The 15,633-nt window shown below is 36.5% G+C and overlaps 1 protein-coding gene across 13 annotated transcripts in view; it reads right to left on the bottom strand.

The window, feature by feature from the left end:
* Window positions 1-15,633, bottom strand: part of CASK (calcium/calmodulin dependent serine protein kinase) — a 197,748-nt gene that overhangs the window by 51,739 nt on the left and 130,376 nt on the right. For 12 of the 13 annotated variants that reach the window (XM_061359328.1, XM_061359325.1, XM_061359327.1 and 9 more), the window contains one exon: window positions 8,725-8,846. In XM_061359328.1, coding sequence (XP_061215312.1) covers window positions 8,725-8,846 — 122 coding nt within the window. Of the gene's footprint in view, window positions 1-3,598; window positions 3,692-8,724; window positions 8,847-15,633 lie in introns of those variants that run through there. The other variant, XM_061359337.1, reaches the window with a different exon arrangement.

Below are 15,633 nucleotides of genomic sequence, written 5' to 3'. Positions count from 1 at the left end.
CATTTTTAACTGTAGTTCTTATACTGCTAGTTTGGACAAGCAGCAATTTCAGCTTTTAAAATGATAAAGGAAATATTTCTACTTCTGCATCACACTTGGCACATTGCTTTTTACAGTCTTCAGTAGGAAGTAAAACATTTTCAGTGTTCTAAATCAATCTCAGATCTGATTTTATTTCTCTAAACTGATTTAAACTGATTTAGAAGCAGATTCAAAGACACATGCTTATACTGGTTCAGACCTCATGGTCACATGTCAACATGTTCAGTAGCATCTGACTTGTACGTTCTATTTCTTTGCAAGGGACTAACTTATAACCTTCAGCCTACATGAGCTATGAACAGATTTTAGCTCTATTGTAAAACTTACACCTTTTTAACAGAAACTACCGTGTGCTATACACTTACCCTGTAAATTCAAATCCTTCACACTTCAGAGGTAAAAGTGCTAAGGACAATATTCTTACAGAACAAACTGCAGGGTGTGTGTGGATTTTTTCCACAATCATCCTTTTAAATTGAGCCAAGAAGGTGATTTTTTTTCTTCAATAATGAACCATTACATTACTCCTCACAATCACACAGAACTTTATTTCCTTCTATTTCATTTCAGGTGCCCTAAATACCTCATTCATTTAAGGAATCTAGACTCCAGTATCTGACATTATATTTCTCTATAAATTAGGACTCTAACCTAGTAATTTATTGCATATTTTTTTAAAAAGACTATATTAATAATCATAATAAAAATTCTATTGCAGCACTGTAAGTGCTGCAGTTCTGAACAAGTGATAGCAGATGTTAAAAGACATGCCAGACAGTACATGTACATAGCTTGCCAAAGAGGAAGAGGTTGCAGTTAAGCAAAATTCTAGATCATACGCGATACATGTGGGTAAACATATGTCCTCTCAAATTAGAAAGTGTGGTAAGCAAAGCCTGGCATTGAATAACCTGAAATGAATATACGGTACTTTAAAATCATAGTGACAAAACAAAAAAAACTATTTAGATTTAAACAGACTGGCTAAGATGCTTTCCTACCTCCTTAAAGGAGGTGAAAACTTCAGTTTCTGCTGCTGTGAGCTGACTGCAGATATCCAGGATACCCTTCAGTTCTCCACTACACACTACAAGACATCTTCAGTATGCCATCTAATCTTTTGTCTATTTCAGGAACTCTGTCACAAGTCCCTCCAGCCAATTTTTCTTGGGGTGTGTGTATGTGTGTCTGTGAACCCCATTCCTACACCATAAACCAGATTTTTCTCTGTTCACATTGCAAAAAATTACTTCTTTTATCTTTCCAAAAGAAGTTAAAGCCTAGAATGAGATAAAGGTACTGCTTTGCACATCACAGTACCAAGAAAATTAGCACAGCAACACAATAAATTCAGTGGTCACAATAAAAAAAAACCAACCCCCTCTTATTCTGGAATGTAGCAGAAGTACTGTTGTGAAGGCTCAGGGGAGACCTTATCACTCTCTACAGCCACATGAAAGGAGGTTGTAGTTAGGTGGGTGTCAGTCTCTTCTCCCAGGTAACAAGCAAAGCAAGAGGAAATGGCTTCAAGTTGTGCCAGGGGAGGCTTAGATTGGATATTAGACAAAATTTCTTCCCCATAAGGGTTGTCACGCACTGTAACAGGCTGCCCAGAGAAGTAGCAGGGTCACCATCCTTGGAGATACTAAAAACATGTATAGCTAGTGCTTAGGGACATCGTTTAGTGGTGGAATTGGCAATGCTAGGTTAACGGTTGAATTCGATCTTGAAAGTCTTTTCCAACCTAAATTATTCTATAAGCACCAGGGAAATCGAATCCCTCAACACAGGAAAGACTATAAAAGAGCTATGTTACATGGACAACACTTTGATACACCCCACAGAATAACCTTTGCTCCTTTCTTTCCCCCACGCTCTCCCCCACTCCAGTATGGACTAATGATCTACAGCAGGAGCTACAGACTCAAGTCAAGCCTTCTGTCAGTTGAACTAACTTTTCAGGGTTAGATCACCACCTTGAAGAAAAGGATGCTAATGACCACAAACATCATTCCAGGGGGATACAAAATCCATATAAAACTAGTTAAATCCACAGTGATTACAGAGGGCTGGCAAAGGACACAGCTTCTCACCTGCTTTGTGACATGAAGCATATCTGCCACCAGGAGTTGCTAATGTTGGCATTTCAGCCATTTTTGGTTTTCCCTATCAATGTAAATTTTTTGTAATGATATACTGAGAATAAAAATATACTGCAATGACCTCATTACTACAAAGAGCAGCCAACATGTAACAGCCAAGTACTTGCATAACTGGAAGTAAGAGGCAGTGAGGCCTGACTGACTTCAAAGAGAGAAGGATACCTTACTGGGCTGTTACTATATTGCCTTGGGTATTTTAAGATAAACCAAGTGTAGACTAAAATATCATTCTGAAGAAAGCTCCCAGCACCAATGAAGCAAAATTTTATTCAAGACGTGGACAATGTTGTAGCATTTCTCACAGTAAGTCCCAATCTCCTGGAGAAATACTATATTTGAGAATCTGAAGTTTTATAACTCCCCAGACAACCCCACCCCAAACAGGTAGCCCTTATGGTTAAAAAGGAAAGGAAACTAACTTGAACTACACACGATATAAAAAAAAAAGTGAAGAAAATGTAGAAAGCCAAATATGAAAACGATACTCTTTACCTCAAAACAATATCAATGAAGCTAATTAAATGTTCTGCAAGTGCCAGGAATACAGTTCTAGAGTACTTTGACAGATCAGGACCCAGTAATATGAAAATACACTGTAATCAAGGGAGTTTTTAATTCTACATGCTAAGGTCTATGGATTTATGATTTTGGAGTAAGATATGTTGGTGCACGCAGACACACACTTGTACAGACATCCACAATGACACACCACTGACAGAGGGAAGATGACATTAGGCCAAGAGGAATGGGCTGAATAGTACAATTCTCTTTTAAAGAACATAACCTTAGTAAGCTGAATTTCACCTCTGATTCACATCAGTACTGTGCTTATAAATATTCAGAAATGACAATATTAATTACAAAGAAATAGTCTAAGTGCAACAAAGCTACTATCACAGTGTCATGAAACCCAACCCAGAATTATGCACCCACCTGTTTCTGGTGGATACATACATTCATCAAAAATTAAAACCAATATAAAAGTTACTGTTACCTCTTCTTTGTATTAGTCTTAGGTTTAAGAGACCCAGTCATATATCTGTATTATATAAGATATAATAAAAACATGGAACAAAAATTATTTCTGCTAAGAAGCATAAATATAAGACAAACTCTGTATATAAATTCGTAAGACAGAGAAACAGGAAAAACAAGAAAACAATGAGAGGATGCCGACTAGTACAGTAATTTACATATCCCAGGAACACAGAAAATGAAATGCAAAGATATGAAGGAAGCTGAAAATTTAAGGTATTTCAGAAAATGAGTATGAAACAATGCAGAAAGAATTCTAGAATAGCCTCTGTTTTTAGTGTTCTTGCAGATACGGCCTCCCAGAGAAATCACCTTTCAGAGAAAAAGCATACTGCACTGGTGATGACGATCCAGCCCACCTGCTGAAGGAATTCTTCAGTTCTCCCTAAGGCTTGGTCACTGTTCCTTTCTACACTACTTGGGAAAGGAGTTTCCATTGCAGTGTGAGACAGTCCCTCCCACTCCCTGGGGCTGAGCATGCTGCCTCTGCTGGGCTGGGATAAAAGCCAGATTTGATTCCTCAAATAGCAAGGTGCTTTTCTGCCAACATAGCTGCTTTTTTATTATTATTTTTTTAATAAATATTTTCCATTTGCTTTTGTCTTACAAACATATCTCTACAGGATAAAAAAAAATAGGAAAACAAGGTTTCTTAAAAATAAGGAGTATTAAGCATAACATGTTCTGAGGGAGTTTAGCCAAGACATCTAGCACACATACACTTTCTGAACTGTTTTTGCAAAAGAAATGCATTCATGTTTCACTAAAACATGTTCTGCTGATTAGTTTTAACATAATCAGTATTCAAGAGGGTATGGACCAATGTTCATCTGAAAAACTTGAACCATACCATGTGAGTCACACAGAAAGCCATTACTGTTCAAATAAAAATATAGAAAAATATAGATGACCCATTAAAATCTTTAAGCTTTTTATACAGAGTTGCTGGTTTTATTTATTTTCTATATCATATGATTGATATTCCACCAGTCTATTTGTGATTTAAATGAAAAAAGAAGAAAATGAAAATGTCCTGAAAATAGAAATCAGAATGTCTCTTGTTTTTTTATCAAAGTATATAAAAGAATTGTTAAATCAATACACTTTGTTCAGAAAAAAGCAAACGGGGAATAAGTGTAAGAAGTGTTTAAAACATTTTCAAATAGAGAACTATAGTATCAGTGATGGCTAGACACCGCTGAATAACTGCTACTTTTACAAAAGATGTTCGAGTTTACTGTGCCAACATCCAACATAGAGAGGGTAAACAGAACAAACCAAAATAAATCCAGTAGAAAGATTTAGCCAACCATGTAAGAGGCTAAACTGAGATCCAGACAACATTGATTCGAGCAAAAGAGAAAATATGTTTCCTTAAAAGTCTGGACTTCAGGACTAAATCTGTTTGGATGACTGAGTTCAAAAGAAATACTAAGGGAACTCTGAGTGTGCATGGACGCGTGTTCCTTTGAAACATTACCATTATCGGCAATCAATAACAGACAAAAGTCTCTCTAAAAATCATTATAACTTAAATGTATACGCTGTGAATATACATTAAACTCTAAAGGAAGGAAGTGGCTACACTTGTAGATAAAACACATATAGCTACTCCAAAATTTATTTAATCTCATTTAGTTAAAACCATACATGTGGAATGTGTTATGCCAGCAAGAGGTAAAAGAAACTTTTAAGAAAGTTCATAATGCTTCCATCGCAGACATACTTTCAGAAATAACAACACTTACCTTCACGATTCCATCTATGACAGTAATGTAACAAACTTCTTAAATTAAGAGCCAAAAGATACCAGGCTAGAGAACTATCTGACTTAGGACAGGCAGACACAGACAAAGCCAGTAGCATAGGGAGGCCCCAGTCACACAAAAGCCGATATTGTTCTCCTGCCGAGTGAAAATCTCACTTGTAAATCGAACGACATCTGCATTCAGAATCACTCACAGAAAGTGTCCCTAAAGAGGTGACCAAACTACTTGACTCAACAGGAGGATGATTTCTCTTGTCTCCTTCAGTGTAGGGAGCTGCATAAAATAGCAGCTTCTGGTTTTACTTTTTAGCAAACCTTGCTTCCTTTGATGCATTGTCAGAGATAAAGCATAATCTGTAAAGATCTTCTTCGTTAGGCACGGTCTTGAAGCCAGTATACTTTTCAAAACAAATAATTAAAGTAAAATCTTGTGTCATAATACAGAAAACACCTAAACACAAATACCTCCAGAATCAATAACCTCTTCACATTCATTTTCAACTTCTTTATCAGTACTGCTAACACAAGATAACACTGCCTCCAGGATCTCTTTCATGAATGTCAATAAAAAAAAGAAAATCTTAATTCAAGCATTTGGTAGGACTTCTAAAAATCTGTCAGTGGTAATTAAACCTGCTTAACTACTGAAATTTAACTCTTTTTCCATATTTATATCCTTTACTTAATGTTATTACCTTCTTTATAATCTAAACAGGATACCAGAATGAAACCATCTGTAAAGATTTACATAGTTAACGACAGTCCTGTGTCACAGACAGGAATGTCCTACAGTGTTCACCAAAATTTTGATCATGACATTTCTAACAGAAAGAAAAAAAATAAAAAAAAATGTCCAAACCAAAGTTACACTTTTTCTTTATAAGAAACATCAATTATTAAGCATTTATTTTTAGGTAATGAATATTTATAAATGGTTGTTTCTTGAAGGCCCTTTTCTTTACTCTCCCCAGCAAACAAAACGATGTTTTTAGTAATGAATTGTACAACTTTTGTATAGGAATAAAACACTGAAAGAATACAGGGATTCTGTAAAATTATTTAACAAAAATGAAATTAAGAAACCCCCACAAAATTAACCTATTCAGTAAGCCCACATCAGGAATTGCTGGTGTATTGAAGGATTTGGCCTGTAGCAAATATGAATTACTTGTAAGTAGTTGGCACCTTTTCCCCCCTTGTTTTGAAAAGCTTTGGCACCCATGTAGAGTGGAAGAGAGTCATGAGACAGGTATCTAAACAGACATACAGAAATGAATCAATTAAAACCAATCGATGGGATGACAGGACTGCTGCTTCTATGGCCTTCAGGGGCACCTCTGTTCTCATAACATTGAAGTTAATGAATTACTGAGAAAGAAGACTTCCACTTTGTGACCTATATTAAAAAAACAACGTGGGTAACCTGCACTCTTTAACACAAAGGTAGACCTTTCCTTATTTTTTTTTCCTTCTTTCTGAAAAAGAGTTAGCTCAGAAGCAAAAGAAGGTATTTTCAGCCACAGGAGTGATCTAGCATCATGTGCCTAATCTAAAAATAAGGATAACTCTTGAGAAAGAGTAGGAACAAGAGAACAAATTTAACTGTGGAAAAAGGCCAAGGAAAAGGAACAGTAGTTTTAATGGAAAGAGACAGCCACAACTTCACAAGAGCTTAGAAAATTCCTACTTAGTGGTATATAATGCTTTACAGGTGACTTGTTTTGATGGCCTCATTAACCCCAAATAATGCAAGAGAGGTAAAGAGTTTCCCTGACAGAACATCCAAGTACAACTGATGATTTTTTCAGAGCTCAAATAGAAACTGGAATAGTATCAATGCAATTCTATCATTCCCCTTTCACACAGCAGAACAAAACTGCTTTTTGATAGCATTTTGTTCTCACAAATATATTATTATAGTGTGCATTTACATGCATCTGTTTCTGTCTAAGAGAATGACTATGACTTTTAAATATAAGAATGGCAAAATGATATGAATTCATTCCATTTTTTTCTTGTTTAAAAGGGTATGGCAGATCATTACAGAAATAACAGATCATTAGTGAAGTACTATGAACCAGACTGGTATTGTGAAGAACAGGAAAAAGTAAAAGCATTACAGAAGCATGAGCTAATGTCTGGTAGACCTATCATAGACCAAAATGCCTAAACAAAAGCCATTTGATTTATCAAAGCCCAAGAAGTTATATGACAACACAGAATCATAGTTTGGGTTGAAAGGGACCTTCGAAGGTCATCTACTCCAAACCCCTGCAATGAGCAGGGACATTTTTAGCTAGATCAGGTTCTCTAGAACCACATCCAGCCTGGCCTTGAATGTCTCCAGGCGTGACATATCCACCACCTCTCTGTACAACCTGTTCCAGTATTTTACTACCCTCATTGTGAATTTGTTTTTCCTCACACCTGGCCTGAATCTTCCCTCTTTTAGTTTAAAATCATTACCCCTCATCCTATCTCAACAAACCCTGCTAAAATGTCTCTCCCACTCTTTCTTATAGGCCTCTTTCAAGAACTGAATGGCTGCAAATAAGATCTCCCTGGAGTCTTCTCCAGGCTGAACAATCCCAGCTCTCTCAGTCTTTCCTCATAGAAGAATGGTTAATAAATACCTAAAACCTTTCTACATGAGTGACACAACTGTTTTGGTTCTTATTATTAGACTCATGTTAATCTCTTCCTGTCCAGGTTTTTATTTCTCATTCATATTATCTGATCATCTTCCCATACCGCAGTTTGTGATATAAAAAGACAGAGCAATGTAGGCATTTGGAACACAAGCTAGATGAACTTACTGGGAGCAAAAAAGAAAAAAGATGACTTGTTGGAGATGCAATTAAGGAAAATCATGAGCTCCTAATCCCTTCTTCCTGCATGCTTCATATAATTTTATCCAATGAGTATTTAATGTAAAATGCATAAACGGTTATCAAGAACAAAGATTAGAACTGTAGAGTCTTGTGCCAAAGCAATGCACTCATCACTTAACAGGTAACTATCTATGGTTCTTTGAGTCATAGAGCTACATCGTGGGGAAGCTTCACTAGAAAGCTTATCTTCCCATACAGGCCAGTTCAGAACCCTGCAGCTGGGTCCTCTTCTGGAAAGAAGTGTGTGAGGATTTGAATCCATTAAACTTGAAGGATGCACAGAATCCAGGTGGCCCACTATTCACTAATCACTACACAAAGTGTAAGAAGCGTACAAGTCACCTACTACATTTTAAAGAGTTTGGGCACCAGGGGAACTATGGCACCATTTACATCCACATCATACCCCTACAAGGCTGCATATAGGAACTAAAGCATTCACCAATTTTTCAGAAACTCTTAAGTTTCTACAACCATAATTGTCTACCTGCAGATCAGATAGCTGGGTGTCTTCCACTGGGTAAAAAGCATAGACATTTTGTTAGATTTGTGATATTCACTGAGGTATCCAAGCTGTTACATTTGGTAATAAAACAGCCATCATCTGTATGGTCACATGAGCATTTTGGTTTTGATTCAGGAGTGCATTTTTGAAATGTATCTTCTGATTATGCCCATCACCCATTTTTGGTTTTCATTGTACAGTGTTGGCAGAGCATATTTCCTCTCAAATGACACTAAATGACACTAGTATAAAGCAAAAGCCCTCAAAATACACGAGCAAGATACAGAAGCACATTCAAACTGCTTAGCACAGAAAACTTACATCTAGTAGCGTGTGAAGATGCTGATCCTGGAAAACACTGTGAAGAAAATCTAAGTCTTTTTCGCTGCAGTCTGTAAGTGCATGAATTTCTTCCAGGCTATCCAGCACCTGTGAGACTGCTCCTATGGGGCAATAAGCAGGAAAAAAGAAAGAATAAAAATCAATAAAGCAAAGACTCACGGTAAACTGAACTTTGGATAGGGAAACTTTCACTTCATCTGGTATAACTGGAACAGGAACTTCAAAAAGCTGGCGTTTCTACAGGAAAATTCACTGAAGAAACTTTATGCATATCAACAGTGCCCATATATAGTGCAATTATACATAAGAAATGGTTTAACTGAAAAGAGGTTAAAGCCTGTTTTTATTAAGCTTCACTTTGCCCTCTTTTACCATGGTTTCGAATGTCTTATTAAGTTACTTCAGTTATCTGCCTATTCTCATCGTTCTCACCCCAACCTTCTCCTTTTTCACTGCTGACCAACCTCGAATACATATTCCAAATCATTAAAACTTTGAAAGAACCAATGCTCGCACAAAATCTTTTAAAATCAGCATCTGGGTAGAGGAGGGAAGAGAGAGAAAGAGCTGACTGCTCCGTCCTCCAGAGAAGGTAAAAAAGTCTGTAACATGAGCCCCTTTTTTTGTTCTGTTTGTTCTGCTTGCCTGGTTATCTCAGACCCAGCACTTGCTGCCTTTTGACCAGTGATTGTTTTGGGTCATAGAAAGGTGGGCATGATTTTTATATGGTGTAAGGGTGAAAAGAGAAGCAAGAGATATGGGGACAGAAAGGAGAAACAGGAGGCATTATGGAAGGTGGAAGTCCTTGAGGACAGTTGAATTCACAGCAGGGGAGGACACAGAAACACAACACAAATCCATAGTAAACCAGCCCATGTTGGTTCCTTTTGGAACAACTTGTTTTGAAAATCAGGTATCAGTGGTGGCTGCCACTTGCATGCATTACTAGAACAGTAATTTTGGCTTATCTAAGCACAGCCCTTGTCTTCAGTTTTTCCACAGTGGTATAAGCATCTGGAAAGATGTTAGCGTATCCAGTGCTAGTCTAAACTGGTGGTGTCTGACAGTGAATGTTTCTTCATACATGAATTCTAATTCAGAATACAGAATTCTACGCATTCTGTATTTCACTAATTTGTCCTTAATACGCTTAGTTTGTTTACTTATTCATTGTCAGGACAGATAATATCTGAAAACTGCCGTATTTCTTGAAATTCCATTCTTCACTATATGAACAATACTTACCAGCCTTCCTTAACACAACCCCTTTTATAATGTATTGCATTTTCAGAATGTAATAAAAACAAAAACCTAACCTTCTCTTAATTACACAAGGAAACAAATTTAATTATTTCTCTGAAAACTTTGAAAAACTGGAATAAACATAACAAAATACACAAACCCTACTATATAAGGCTTGTGACCTCATAGCTGGATGAGTAAGTTACAAGTCTAGAAACTTACATCACATTTAGTGCAAGTCTCAACCTAGGATTCTCCTTACCATTCCTTGCACACCCAGGTTAAGAACTACAGTATTCTACCCACAACTCACAGCTCAGGAGCAAGAAGCGTTAGTCTTCTCCCATTGAATGTGTCTGACTACTTATTTCCAACTGATGCATTAGTTTAAGTTACATTCCTTTAAAGTGGTGGCTGTACAGCAAATAAAACTAATGTTTTGTCTTATTGTAGCTGCTACGCATGAGTCAGGTGCACTGAAGAGAACAAACTTCTCTTTGATAACGAATAAGCATACTTAGCTGAAAGAAACTGTCCATATTATTCTGCCTGAGCTACAGCTTCCACACTGGGAAACACAGCAGGAAACCTGAGAAAATACAGGGTCTGGGAATCTGCTGGCTTAGCACGGAGACATCAGAGCTAAGCCTTAAAGGCAAAGAAGGAAAACGCTACCTAGGGACTCAAAAGGGACTGTACTGAGTTCCTTTAAAACATTTTCAGTATGCCATTTAAAGGCTGATGAACTCAGAGATTTTCAAGCCTGAAGGAAAGTGCCTGACTTTCCAGGATGGAGTTAGTGGAAGGAAATTTGTTACAATTCTCTTTCTGTTCTTGTCATGCTCAGAGTTCAAATCAATTATTTTCTTTTCTAACACAACTTTTCTTCCTGGGTTCAAACCCCTTTCAAAGTGAATTTGAAGTGTTTAAGGAAAACTCAAGAGAACAGTCAGATATCTTAAGGCTTGGCTATCTTAAATCTCTAATACTGCTCAATGTTGCTTATAACCACCAAAACATGAGCCAAAACCAGAAGCAATGAGAAGCATGTTCAAAGTTGTCTCTAGTGCTGTATTATTGTGAAACACTGAACGGACCATCACTCTGCTCTGGATCATTGCATTATCTAGTTAACAATATTACTTTGGGAATTCTATTTTGGGCCTTTCAAATAGAAATCAACATTACTTTTTTTTTTTTTTTTTTTAAATATTTGCATCTCAACAACCTTTTGAATGTCTGGGAATTCCAAAACATTAAGCTTTGCTCATTAGGTATTTTTTCTCCTGTCCATTGGTTGCACTGAATAGACAGCTGTAAAAGAAAGTTTCCAAAAATATACTCAATAAATTTGATGTGAAGTTCTGACAGTGACTTTGCAAGTCTCTCAGAATCACAGTTCTATCTTATAGTTTTTTTACCTAAGATCTTATGCTGTACCTACTGCCATGTCTGTTATGCTTTTACAAATGAACTTACATGAGAAAATGGCATAGTAGCAATATACTCACAGCCTGTTATTGCATAAAATAGTGACAGAACAATTCTACAGGCATTTCTGTGAACACCTAAATTCTCTCTGTTACAAACATCTGGTTAAAAGCCTAGGAGTACTTTTCAGAAGAGTTTAAAATTCAGATAAAAGACTATACAAAATAAAACTAAGCAACCCTTACAGTACACCTGCCCCTAAAAAGACTCATATTCTATCACATTGAAGTTAAACTTCTAACCTTTGGGGAAAGTGTAAAAGCACTCAATATTTATAATTAAAGCTTGTATCCTCTAGAAATAGGATTTAATGTCTTTCACCAATGCACCCATTTTAGCCTCAGCATAGATGATAAAAGAAGGACTTAAATGAGCTATTATATAGCCGTACAATCTAAAAGCTCAGACTTCTCTAAAGTAAACTGAGAGAAAATGTTGCTTACTTCCCAGAACTTTCAATCAGCCCCAACCACTAAGGTGACATGAATCTCACCCTACGCCTTAAGTTACTATAAAAATATATACATATGATTGCGAAGGAAAGGTTGTAATTCCAGTGATAGAGACAGAAAACTTTTCTCCACAGTAATAGTAACAAAATCAGCACCAAACACAGTTCTGTGAGATCCTACTGTAAATGCATATATGTTCTCAGGGTGCAAATGAGCAGTGATATTCTTGTATTCCTGTAAGACTGCCTAAGAAAGGATGGCTGCAACTATTCACAGTTTCCTTGGGGCTGACAAGTCTGAAAAGTTTAAACCTATGTGTTCTCACTATAGTAAAAAAAAGTCAGAATGCTTATGACACTTCTGAAGTCAGTACTGATACATGATATGTTTTTATAGTTAGTGGAATGACTTTTTTAATGTGATACCAAATTGCTTCTAAGAAGATGGAGATGAACTGAGTAGCTTTCTGCCTACTAAAGCAGTTCTATTATTTGCCAGTTTGACATATTTGTTTTAAAAGGCAGTAATTTGGGATTATTTCTTCACCTGGTGCATAGTCAAAGTTATCACAGTTATTTTCCTGTAGGTTCTGTTCACTCATTTATGGAGAGCGCAATTCAGAAACAGTTCTCTCTTAAAGCTGAATTCTAGTTCTCATACAGTGCCCTTAATACCATCTGAGGTTGATATGGACACTGGCTCATCAAGGTGTAAGCAGATAAAGCTTTGGTGAAATAAAGTGCTGTTATTACATCCTGGCATTTAGCTATTCTAACCTGGAACAGGTGGTTTGGCTACAGAAACTGAACTTTAGAGGTCAGTAGGAGTTGCTTACTTCTTCCCCACAAGAGAAAGAAGAGAAGAAATCTTTAAAATATTGTTTTAAGAATTGCCTACATATTCTACAACAGTAGTATGTCTCCACCATAAAACACCATAAAGCACCCCAAAAGGTTGCTTTTCCAAGGCTCAGCAAGCCAGGCAGGTACAACTGACTTCTTCTGTCATGGAGCAGGTAGTATAGAGAATTAGTTAGCTTCTTTTCAGGCAGCAGTGATCTGCGACAATGCATGACTAAAAGACTGTTTGGGTAAAAAGACTTAGATCACGCTACAGAATACAAAGACTACATTCTGACTACAAATACCTTCAAAGAGGGTAAAATAATTATTTGCCTTTTTTTTTTTTTTAATACCAAGGATTACAAATGCCCATTTAATTCTTGGTTGGTCATACAACTTCTGAGAAATGAAAACTTGTTACAGGAGGCCTGACCTTATTTAAAAACAAAGCTATAAAACTGTGACCTTTTTGCAAGTCTCCTGCAATTAGTAATCCAGGAAATGACTCTGTAGAAGACCTTATGACAACCATTATAATAATAGTATATTTTTATTAAAGAAAGACTGATTGTCTCTAAATCCCTTAGATTTGAGGAACTGTATAAAATTAAGTTCCTGACACCAACCAGTCATTTTAAACCTGCTCATTCTTATAAGCCACCTGAATTTGGATTGGCTTTTCAACTGTTCTTTATGCTGTATAAATAGGTAAGTAACTATGCCTTGAAGATTTACAGTGTTTTTTAAATGACTAACCAAAGCTTAGCAGTTATTTGCAATTTCTCTGTATATTGTAATCCAATCCTTACACCAGTCAATCCACAATCAACATAACCTGATTTTCCCAACTTCATCTCTTGGTTGCCTTCTTGTGCAGCTGCTGTAAATGAAATTAAAAACCAATCCTGGCTCTCAGAGTACAGGCATTTTGGAAGGCAGGATTTACATTTCACTCTGTGAAGATGTCTGAGGCTAGCACATACAACAAGGACAGAAGAAAAAATGTCAGAAATGGTTACATTTTAGAGAAATAAAAAATTAGAATCACTAAATGAAGTCACTGGATACAATCTCATAAAACCAAAATGGGCATTATTATAAAGTGCAGTTATTTTTAGGAAAAAAGTATTTTATAAATATTGTAAGATTCTGATAAAGCACATCTGGTGAAGTGAGAATGAGGTAAGTTTCACCAGCTTTGTAATGTGAGATTCAAGTTTCATGGATTTAATTTTCATTTTTCATGTATGACAAAACAAAGATTCATTGCTTCTGCTTCAAGACCTCAGAAACTTACATCTTTAAATGACTATTTAGTGATAACTGTATGAGTGCTTCCAGTAGTTTTGTTTTGCTGGCATCTGAGTATGACAGCCTAAAACCACAAGACATATATATTTTACACAATTAGGTAATTAAGCATTATACCAAAATGCTGTGGAAATGATGAAGTATCTGTCTGCTGAGGTTTGCAAATCACAATGCCATACATATTTTAAACTGTTCACTTTAGGCCTGGTTTGTCTTAGTAGTAGTCGACAGGAGTCCACTTAAAAATGTGTAAGATAGAACACCACTATTGCCTGTTTATTCTGTAAAGAATTTACGAAACATACACTGTTTCCATTAAGGGCAAGAAAAGAATCTTTTACAGAGGTGGGACCTTTCCACTACTTGTGCTGATGTAACTTTTTAGATTAAGAGAAAGCTAACTGAGTACCAGATCTCTTCATCACTTTAAACCACATCTGCAAAAATCACTGGAGCCAAGATGCCTCCAACCTCACACAGTAATTTGTTGCTCTTTGCTGTTTGCTACATTCCAGAGCAACTATCTCTGTAAGGACAGATGACAGCCAAAGCATGAGTGTGCATGTCTATGTATTTATATGCATATAATAGCTCAAAATAAGGTGGGAGATACATGCTTCCCATATACACAGTCACAGAATGGTTTGAGTTTTAAGGGACCTTAGAGATGCCCTAGTTCCAAGCCCCTGCCATGGGCAGAGACACCTTTCACTAAACCAGGTTGCTCAAAGCCCCATCCAGCCTGGCCTTGAACATTTCCAGGGACAGGGCATCGCAGCAGCTCTTGTGCAGGAGCTCAGCTTGGGCAAGCATTCTGAGACAGGGATACAGGCAGATAAGGAACAACATCCCCACAACCTGTAACATCAAAAGAATGAACCAAACAACAATCCATGACTTAGACCAGAGATGGATCATGAACATCTGTTGTGCTGCCCTGACCTAGAATGAAAGAACTGTTAGCTTATAACTCTTAAAAAGATGCAAGAGACCCCCCAGCTTTTACAGCTTGTATTTTGAGACACTGAAATTGTTTTCGAAATGGTTGTGGTTTGTGTCAAAGGGTCTAGAATGTCACACCTTCTCCTCTGTCTACTCTGTAGATATTAGAAGTGTTTGCATTTTCAATCTTTCATGAAAAGTGCAGCTAACTTGCAGCAAAACCTCTTCCCTACATGTAAGTAATATTCCTTCACTGAGAAGACATATACTATATAATTAAATCAGGTGTATTCATATGCAAAATGTATACACAAATGTATATATAAAATGTATATACAAATATAAATGCATATACAAAATGTATATGCATATATCGTGTATCACATCAACACAGAATGGTCAAGAATGTTCATGCAAGAAAGGGGATAGCAAGAAAGAATGTATGACTAATATTACAGTATATGTTCAGTGTTAGGACAAAAAAGCCCATTAGTCCAGGAAAACACTAATTTTGGAACTAAAATGCAAACCCACATCATTTTATCCTTTATTAATTTGATAAAAAATAAATTTTATTTCAGTTGCGTTGCAGATATTGAAAACAAAAA

Source organism: Neopsephotus bourkii, unplaced genomic scaffold (genome assembly GCF_033783945.1).
Source record: "Neopsephotus bourkii isolate Nb327-2 ecotype Australia unplaced genomic scaffold, CSIRO-AGI_Nbou_v1 NB_962, whole genome shotgun sequence".
In the NCBI taxonomy this organism is placed as follows: Eukaryota; Metazoa; Chordata; class Aves; order Psittaciformes; family Psittacidae; genus Neopsephotus; species Neopsephotus bourkii.
Note: the sequence above shows the minus strand (reverse complement) of the source record. Positions and strands in the feature narration are given on the sequence as shown.